This window comes from Oreochromis aureus, linkage group 3 (genome assembly GCF_013358895.1).
Source record: "Oreochromis aureus strain Israel breed Guangdong linkage group 3, ZZ_aureus, whole genome shotgun sequence".
NCBI classification, from domain to species: domain Eukaryota; kingdom Metazoa; phylum Chordata; class Actinopteri; order Cichliformes; family Cichlidae; genus Oreochromis; species Oreochromis aureus.
In genome coordinates this window covers 59,450,856-59,459,252 of record NC_052944.1, presented here as the reverse complement: position 1 = coordinate 59,459,252, position 8,397 = coordinate 59,450,856, and the positions used below count along the sequence as shown (strand labels likewise).

General features: G+C 42.0%; 1 protein-coding gene across 1 annotated transcript; it reads left to right on the top strand.

Moving 5' to 3' along the window:
• The first annotated feature begins 1,992 nt into the window (after positions 1–1,992).
• Positions 1,993–7,065, top strand: LOC120433992 (Fc receptor-like protein 4). The gene is made up of 5 exons (XM_039601335.1): positions 1,993–2,121; positions 2,825–3,020; positions 3,100–3,345; positions 6,509–6,703; positions 6,798–7,065. Exons 1-5 carry the CDS (start codon positions 1,993–1,995, stop codon positions 6,815–6,817), a joined length of 786 nt encoding a protein of 261 aa, XP_039457269.1. The 3' UTR covers positions 6,818–7,065.
• The last annotated feature ends 1,332 nt before the right edge of the window (positions 7,066–8,397 follow it).

Here is an 8,397-nt window from a genome sequence, read left to right as displayed (position 1 = left end):
ATGAATGAGTTGAAGGAAGTTATGAACTGTTTCTGAGAGACAAATAACACCAGGATCCTTTTCTAAGTAGCTGACAGCTGGTAACTGTGCAGGGGCGGGTCTAGCAAAGTGTTGCCAGGGGGCAGGTAGGGCATTAACAGGAAAGGGGGGACAAGGAAATACTTCTTTATTATTCTCATTTAAAATGTCTCGCTTTAAAAAAAAAATAATTATCTGAGTCTTACAACAAACAATTGATAGATTGATACATATATACCATCAGAACAGTGTACATCACTGTCACAACAGTGTTTATTTTCATTCAAAGGCTTTATGATTTTTCCTATAATGGTGGGCCGGTCTCTAGTCAAAATGCCCGGGACGATTTTTTTGTCCCAGCCCAGCTCTGTATGCAGTTCATCTGCAGTCTGGTGTTACCTACATCTTCCTATTCAGAAGGCAGAATTTCCAAGTTCTGAGTACAATCAAAAGCACCACGACTGCAGTTTTTGTGTTGGATGTAAAAAGCAGGCTAGAATCATGGTGGCGGTCAACGACGGTCCAGGCGTGGGATTTCTCTCATGGAAATGTGCACATTATTTTTTCCTTTCTATTGGTAGGTGGCACAGTGCACTTGTGGCAAGTAAGCAAGATAGAAGACTGGCAATCTTGCTGGGTATCCAGTTACAGAAGCAACACATTAACAAGAGAATTCTGAGTAAAACCAAAGTTACTTTCCCTAGTAACTAGTTACTTTGAAAGTAACGAGTAACTTGAAGTAACTGAGTTACTTTTTTAGAGAAGTAACTAGTAATGTAACTAAGTTACTAATTTAAAGTAACTTACCCAACACTGTTGACAAGACAGTGTCAACAAAACTGCTGCCAGTTGCAGATTTTGCTGCAGCCCATCTTTACTTTATGGTGCCTTTCAGTTTTAGCATTTAAACTTTCTTTTTGGTTTGTTTCAACCAAAAACTGAAACTTTCTCATGCAGTTCAGTGGAGAACAAACCACAACTCTGAGACACAGTCAAACAGAAAAAGGAAGACGTGAAGGAGAAGGACGAAGACGAGGGTGACAGTGAGCTGATCTCAGTGTTGGTCTGATGTCATTGAGCAGCAGGATGGAGGAAACGTCTCTGCTGTGTCTGCTCTGTAAGTTCACTCTGTGTTTTTCATGCCTCTGCTGTCTTGTTGAATGTGAAACTCTGAACTAACCTGAGTTTAATTTCTCTTTAGTTCTGATCTCACTGCTGAGCTGCACCACAAACCAAGGTCAGTAACCTTCTTCTGTCACACTGTAAACCTGACTCACTCTTCCAGGACACTGTGGGACATGTTTATTAAGAACATGGCAAAAGAAAATGTATAAAATCAGATCAGTGTTATCTCACTCCTGCTGACTGTCTACGTGATTTATGTTTTATTTAAATAAGCCAGTTAAGTTGTATATCCTTGGTGGGGTACTGGAGAATTTTCCATCCAGAGACGCTATTGTTCTGAGGGTGCACTGGGAACATCTCCCACGTGCAGCAGTGCTTTGGTTGCATTACAAGGGAGACTTGCAACTCTATTGCTGAGGATGGTTAAGGTTGTTGACATCTGTCTCGGCAGTAATTCCAGAACCAGATGATGGACACTGGAGGTCAAGGGAGCTGTCATGCAGAAGAAGGAATCTTACCAGGCTTGGTTAGCCTGTGGGACTCCAGAAGAGATGAAAGGTACTGGCAGGGCAAGCGGAGTGCGGCTTTGTCAGTGGCTGATGTAAAAGGAGTATAGGAGTTCGGTGAGACAATGAAACGTGACTTTCAGTCAGCATCAAAGTGATTCTGGCAAACTGTCAGATAACTCAGTTATAGAGTGTTGGTGGGAAGGTGCTGACCTCGACTGGGGTGGATGAGATTTGCCCTGAGCTCCCAAAGGCTCTGGATGTTGTACAGCTGTCCTGTCTGACATGTTTTAGCAACATTGAATTGATGCCCGAGTAGTGCCTCTGGTTTGGCAGACTAAGGATGGTTGGTTGCTGTTGGGGCAGCGTCCACAGTGATGAGGATGCTGTAGCGATCTGCTGCGGTGATGAGAGAGCAAAGAATAAAAGCGAAGGTGACGATTTACCCATCAATATAGGTTCATACCATGAGGTATGAGGTTGTCTCATAGGTGAGGTATTGAAGGGATGTCCTACCAGGGGCCCACAGCTTAAGATTGCATCTCTTGCCTGGATTGGAGCATGTTTGTGTCCCCCAGTATGAGCTGGAAGAGGTGGCTGGGAAGAGGTATATCTGGGTTTTTTGGCTCAGACTGATTCCTTAGTGACCCAAGCCAAGATAAGCAGCAGACATTGGATGTACAGATGGACTTGTATTTAATATGAAAATATATGAAAATGTAACAGCTTAAATGCTATCTGTTAAAAAAAAAGAAACAGAAAAAATCAATGGTTAAATATTCCAGTTATTCAGTTTATTACAGTATTCAGTTTTCCTGAGAAACATGACTTTTCCCGCATTGCTGCAGAGCTTTGTCTGCACCACATTGCTTTCTTTTGCATAAAATTTCAAATATCCCCAAAAAGGGAAAGTTTAGACGCTCATTTGTTTATTGAGATGAACAGGAGATATTTAGAATTTCAGAGTCAATACATTTGTGAACTTGGCTTTGCTCGGTGATGTGTTTCAGCTTCACCATCATGGGCCACAGGTTCAGGTACTCAGGTATTGATTCAATCAAGCAAATCACACCCAAAATAATATATATCCTCCCCTTTGCCTCACAGCTCGTCTGACTGTGAGTCCCAGCAGCTCTCAGTTCTTTAGAGATGACTTTGTGTCTCTGAGCTGTGAGGAGGACGACAGCTCTGCTGGATGGACTCTGAGGAGAAACACAAGCAAACAACAGAGGACTCAGTGTGGACATGGGTGGGGGAAATCAGCTGGTTCTTCCTGTAACATCAGCTACATCGACCCACAGGAAAGTGGAGTTTACTGGTGTGAGTCCAGAGAGGGTCCCATCAGTAACATGGTTAACCTGACAGTCACTGGTAAGCTGAGTGTGTGGAGTTAGTATTGATGAAGCTGTGTGTAAATGGATGAAATGCTGTAGTTTGTCTCTGTGTTGAGGTGGATCAGTGATCCTGCAGAGTCCTGTCCTCCCTGTGATGGAGGGAGATGACGTCACTCTGCTCTGTAAAACAAAGACCACTCCCTCCAACCTCCCAGCTGCTTTCTATAAAGATGGCTCCCTCATCAGGAAGCAGCCTACAGGTCACATGACCATCCAGCATGTTTCCAGGTCTGATGAAGGCCTCTACAAGTGTGACATCAGCGGTCATGGAGAGTCTCCATCCAGCTGTATCACTGTCACAGGTGAGGAGCTTCACTCTGATTTAGGGCTGGGCGATATGACCCAAAATTCATATCTCAATATTTTTTAGCTGGATGGCGATATAAGATATATATCTCGATACTTTTTTTGAAGCCATAAAGTAAGAACAAAAAGAGAGTTCTTAGTCAAAGCTGTGTCCCAGATGTCACACAGGCACTTTAATTAACATACAGCGCAAATGTATATGAAAAAATTACTCAAAAATAAATTATGAGCATTTATTAAATAATAATGCTCCATAAGTAAAAGAAAACAATGTTGTTTTTGTGCATAACAAAGAGCTCACAATTGTGCAGTCAAAATGTAAACTAAAAGACGCTGAGCATAATAACAAAGAGACAGATTTCACAGCTGCTCTGTTCCCAGGTTCTACTGCGTGACTGACAGCCTTGAGTTTGAAATCCGCTTAATAACCGTGTCTCTTAACAGGTGCCATTTGTGGTCCTTATACACACACAGTACGGGAATATTACGTTGAAGCACAGTACGTATCACTCTGTGAGGCTCCTCGGTAGCCGTAATGCTCCGACAATCCATCAAGTGGTGTATGGCGTTATTTTTGTGCCACTATTCTGAGCGCACGTAAAAAAAAGTTTGAAGGTGCAAGTGTTGTATTTTGAGCAAAGAAAAGCTGAATTTGAGTGAACAAAATTCATTGCTGCGTGCAAAAAAATGTATTTCCGTGCTTGCTATTATACACACACGCACAGAATAGCAGCCCCTCTCGCTCAGTTTTTGCATTTGCGCTCGCTCGCAATGTGTTGCTCGCGCTCTCAACATTTCTGCCCGTGCGCGCTCAACTCTTTCTGTACACCGTTATATTTGTGCCACAAAACCAGCCAATCACAGACTTGGATGCAAAAATATCTGATTGGCTGTTCTGGTCTCCAATCAGCTCGAAATGACGAAATGCAATATCCCAGAATCCATTTCGTCCAAAACTCAAACGAGGCAGTGGCGGAGTGTGAAATATTACTCTTTCTGGGTCACAAAATAAACTTTTAAGACATTTTCATGCGAGAATTTGGTGCTGTGTAAACTTCAAATATCTGCTCGATTCATGAAGACATCACATATTTGCAAAAGTGCTCTAACATTCTCGGAGATGCCTGTTACCCACCAGCTGACCAGGTGGGAACTCGGGTTAAACATAATATATAAGGCTGAACTGACAAAAAAAATCACCGACTACACCACCAGGTATTATAGGAAAAACCATAAAGCCTTTGAGCTAAAACAAACGCTGTTGTGACAGTGATGTACACTGTCTTGTTGGTATATATGCATGATTTGTATCACCTTCATGTTTCCAAGCCGATATCATGAGCAGCAGCTTTTACAGCTGTGGCTCCAGCAAACATCAGCTGATACTAGAAATTAATTTTAAATAAATTCTAACAGCTTATCAAGCTTGAACGTGCTGCTGCTGTTGTTTAGCGCGACATCCGCTGGTTTCCTGTTTCTGGCACAAAGTGGGAGATAAACAAACAAGAGAGACGATCAGCTGATCATTGATCAGTTTCATGATTGAAGTAGCAACAGGAGAGGGAGGGAGGGAGAGAGAATGAGGGGAGAAGAGGGAGCTTTGCAACGTAAAAACAGAATAACTCCAACTTTGTGTCTTTTTTTCATTCTAGCTCAAGTACGGGACGAATCGCGTTCCTTTTCCTCTCAATACGGATGTATTGTAATTGTCCCAGCCCAGAGTTGATCATGACCAATTGGCTAATCCACCACCTTTCATTGTTTATACCGTTACAAAAACAAACAAACATAAACATGAAAAATCACCATCGGCCCACCGGTCAAATGCCCAGTATGCCCAATGGCCAGTCCAGCTATGGTGTAGTCGGTGATTTTTTTTGTCAGTTCAGCCTTATATATTATGTTTAACCCAAGTTCCCACCTGGTCAGCTGGTGGGTAACAGGCATCTCTGAAAACGTTAGAGCAGTTATGCAAATATGTGATGTCTTGATAAATCGAACAGATATTTGAAGTTTACACAGCACCATTCTCGCATGAAAATATCTTAAAAGTTTATTTTGTGACCCAGAAAGAGTAATATTTCAAACTCCGCCACTCTGTCTTCTTCCACCACTGCCTCGTTTGAGTTTTGGACGAAATGGATTCTGGGATACTGCATTTCGTCATTTCGAGCTGATTGGAGACCAGAAGAGCCAATCAGATTTTTTTTGCATCCAAGTCTGTGATTGGCTGGTTTTGTGGCACAAATATAATGGTGTAGAGAAAGAGTTGAGCGCGCACGGGCAGAAATGTTGAGAGCGCGAGCAACACACTGCGAGCGAGCGCAAATGCAAAAACTGAGCGAGAGGGGCTGCTATTGTGTGTGTGTATGGATAATAGCAAACACGGAAATACATTTTTTGCATGCAACAATGAATTTTGTTCACTCAAATTCAGCTTTTCTTCGCTCAAAATAAATTTCTCCTCAAAATACAACACTTGCACCTGCAAACTTTTTTTTTTTACGATGCGCTCAAATTTTTTTACGCGCTCAGAATAGTGGCACAAAAATAACACCATAGCAGTGCAGCTCCGTAGCTTACCAAAGTTGTACTAAAACATTTCTTTGACAGATTGCTGAGCGCCGTGTACCACATAAAATCGGTTCGCGGTCATCAAGCACTACCAGAATTCATACATAAGGCGCACTGTCAACTTTTGAGAAAATGAAAGGATTTTAGGATGTGCAGCCCCACTGGGCTGCATGGCGTTAGCATGGTTAGCTCGTTAGCGCGGTCAGCTTGCTAACACGTTGACGCTGTCCAGTCCCACGCACGGGGCGATGCGCGTTAACTCGTTAAGGGAGATTTGCCGTGTCCATCGTGTCGTTGCCTGCAGGTGAAGCGATGGGGAAGGGGGAGTTGTGTTCAGTTAAGGAGAGAGGCGAGGCAGAGTAACGTTGCGTAGAGACAAAAGTGGACGAAAGAGAGGCAAACCTGTGGCTCCATTAGTATAATTATAACGTAACAAAGACTATATCAATATAAACAATATTGTCACATCTTATATCTCGTATAAAAATATATATATCTAATCTCGATATATCGCCCAGTCCTACTCTGATTAAACCTCTAATTTCATGGACATATTCACCCAAACAGCTGGGATTTTCTCTGCAGAAAAACCTACAACAACAGCTTCACCCACCACAACAGCTTTGTTCACTTTCACGTCGCTATCCACCACGACAGCTCCAACCCCTGGCTGCTCCCCCTGCCATCTTAACTTCAGACTGGTCCTCCGCCTGGTGGTTTTCTGTCCATATTTGATCTCCACTCTCCTCTTGGTGTCTTTATATCAACACAGAGCCAAAGGTAACTCTCTGAATCATTCACTGATCAATAAATACACTGATGATTAATTCCTGTCTCTGTCTAAACTCATAAACTCTGCGTTCTCTTGGTATAGAGTCCACCCCACCAGGCTGAGCAGAGACTGGCTGATGATAATTACATCACCACAGAGCACCACATCCGAACCTCTCTACCTAAACTTAAAATTAAATGTCTACCGATGTTTCACCTTGTTAATGAATTGGTTGCTTTTCCTGCATGTTTTATAATGATCAAGTTTTTAAAAGTGTTTGGGAACATCTGCCTGCACAGACACCATATCTCTGTTTTTCTGAAGTAAATAAAGTGAAGGAGGACGTGCTCTTTCTGACGTTTTTGGTGTACCAACCACACATGACTGATGTTTACTCACTCTTATTTTGAGTAAGATCAATAAAGTCATTATCCATGTCAGACCTGAATTCTTCATGTTAAAATTGTTTACATGATACAGGGTTAAAGAAGACTGTGGTTTATATGAAGCTCTGACTGATGTATCTGCAAGGTAGAGATGTGGAGGAGATGGGCTACTCAAATGAGAGTCTAAAATGGAAAATGACAGAAGAGCACTGATATTTAAACCACGCAGAGTGGCAGCTGATTGGCTCAAAGAAGGCCGATAAGAAGATGATTGGACTTGAGTATTGGAAGTGTGACTGAGTGTGCACGCAAAAGTTGCAGTAAGCTGCTGTACCAGCAAAGGGAGATATTTGATATTTTATTTCAAGCCAACATGAAATAAAAATTCCATGAAAGCCTTTAAACAGACATTATTAACACATTTACATATAAATACATATAACCAACCTAGCTTAATCATTACAGCCAATTTAGGACCCTGAAATGTAATTCATGCATTTTTTGCTCACTATTGACTTCTTTGCTTTAAATATGTTCTACTCCTGCTGGCACTGCGACTTCTGCATATGTGTCCATTTCACTTTATGGAGAGGCGAACCGTGAAATGGTCGCAGTGAACCAGCGTGTCTATTATACTTTTTGCAGTGATACTAGGTTGGGAAGTGATAAAAAAGTTTAGACTATAACTCCTCCTCTATTCTCCTGCCTGTGACTCAAAAATCAGTCTCTGTGGTGCACTGAAGTGTGTCTCAGCTCCCAAAAATACATCTAGAGAACTGAGAAGGCTGCATGTGGAGCTATGCACAGGAGGCTCCTTCATAAAAGAGGCGTGGTCACAGCTGGAATATGTAATATGCAAACACTGGAGGTAGGCCGACTGAATGATTCATCCTTTTTATTCACAAGTTTCTTTTGCCCTTAATTGTTTCTGTGTATGACAAAAGAAAATAAATTTAAATTATGTCTCATTATTTCATGTTGTGAATTTTGCAAGATGTCTGCTGATAGCACAGAGAAAAACACTGACTGAGAATATTCAGAATAACTGTTTTTGAAGGTGCACCTACAGACTGAGCACATGATGAAACCTCAGGTTCAGACAGCAGCAAAGTTCTATACTGGAGGGATATGATTGGGCCTCAAAATTCAAGACCTTTTACTGTATGAGGCAAGAGGGGGGAAATTTGGGAGCACATTTTTTGGGGGGAGGAAGCTGTTGAAATGGTGAAACTCAGTGAAGCAGATGAGTGCAGCTGCCTTACTGAAATAGGGTTTTCTTTACAGCTGTCTTCACTACTACAGTTAGTAAGATCATC

Excerpts from the sequence above, each read along its gene's own strand:
- LOC120433992 (XM_039601335.1), top strand. The coding sequence starts at position 1,993 with ATGGTTGGTTGCTGTTGGGGCAGCGTCCACAGTGATGAGGATGCTGTA. Across the intron at positions 3,021-3,099 it reads GGTTAACCTGACAGTCACTG|GTGGATCAGTGATCCTGCAG; the intron begins GTAAGCTGAGTG and ends CTCTGTGTTGAG. Across the intron at positions 3,346-6,508 it reads CAGCTGTATCACTGTCACAG|AAAAACCTACAACAACAGCT; the intron begins GTGAGGAGCTTC and ends TTTTCTCTGCAG.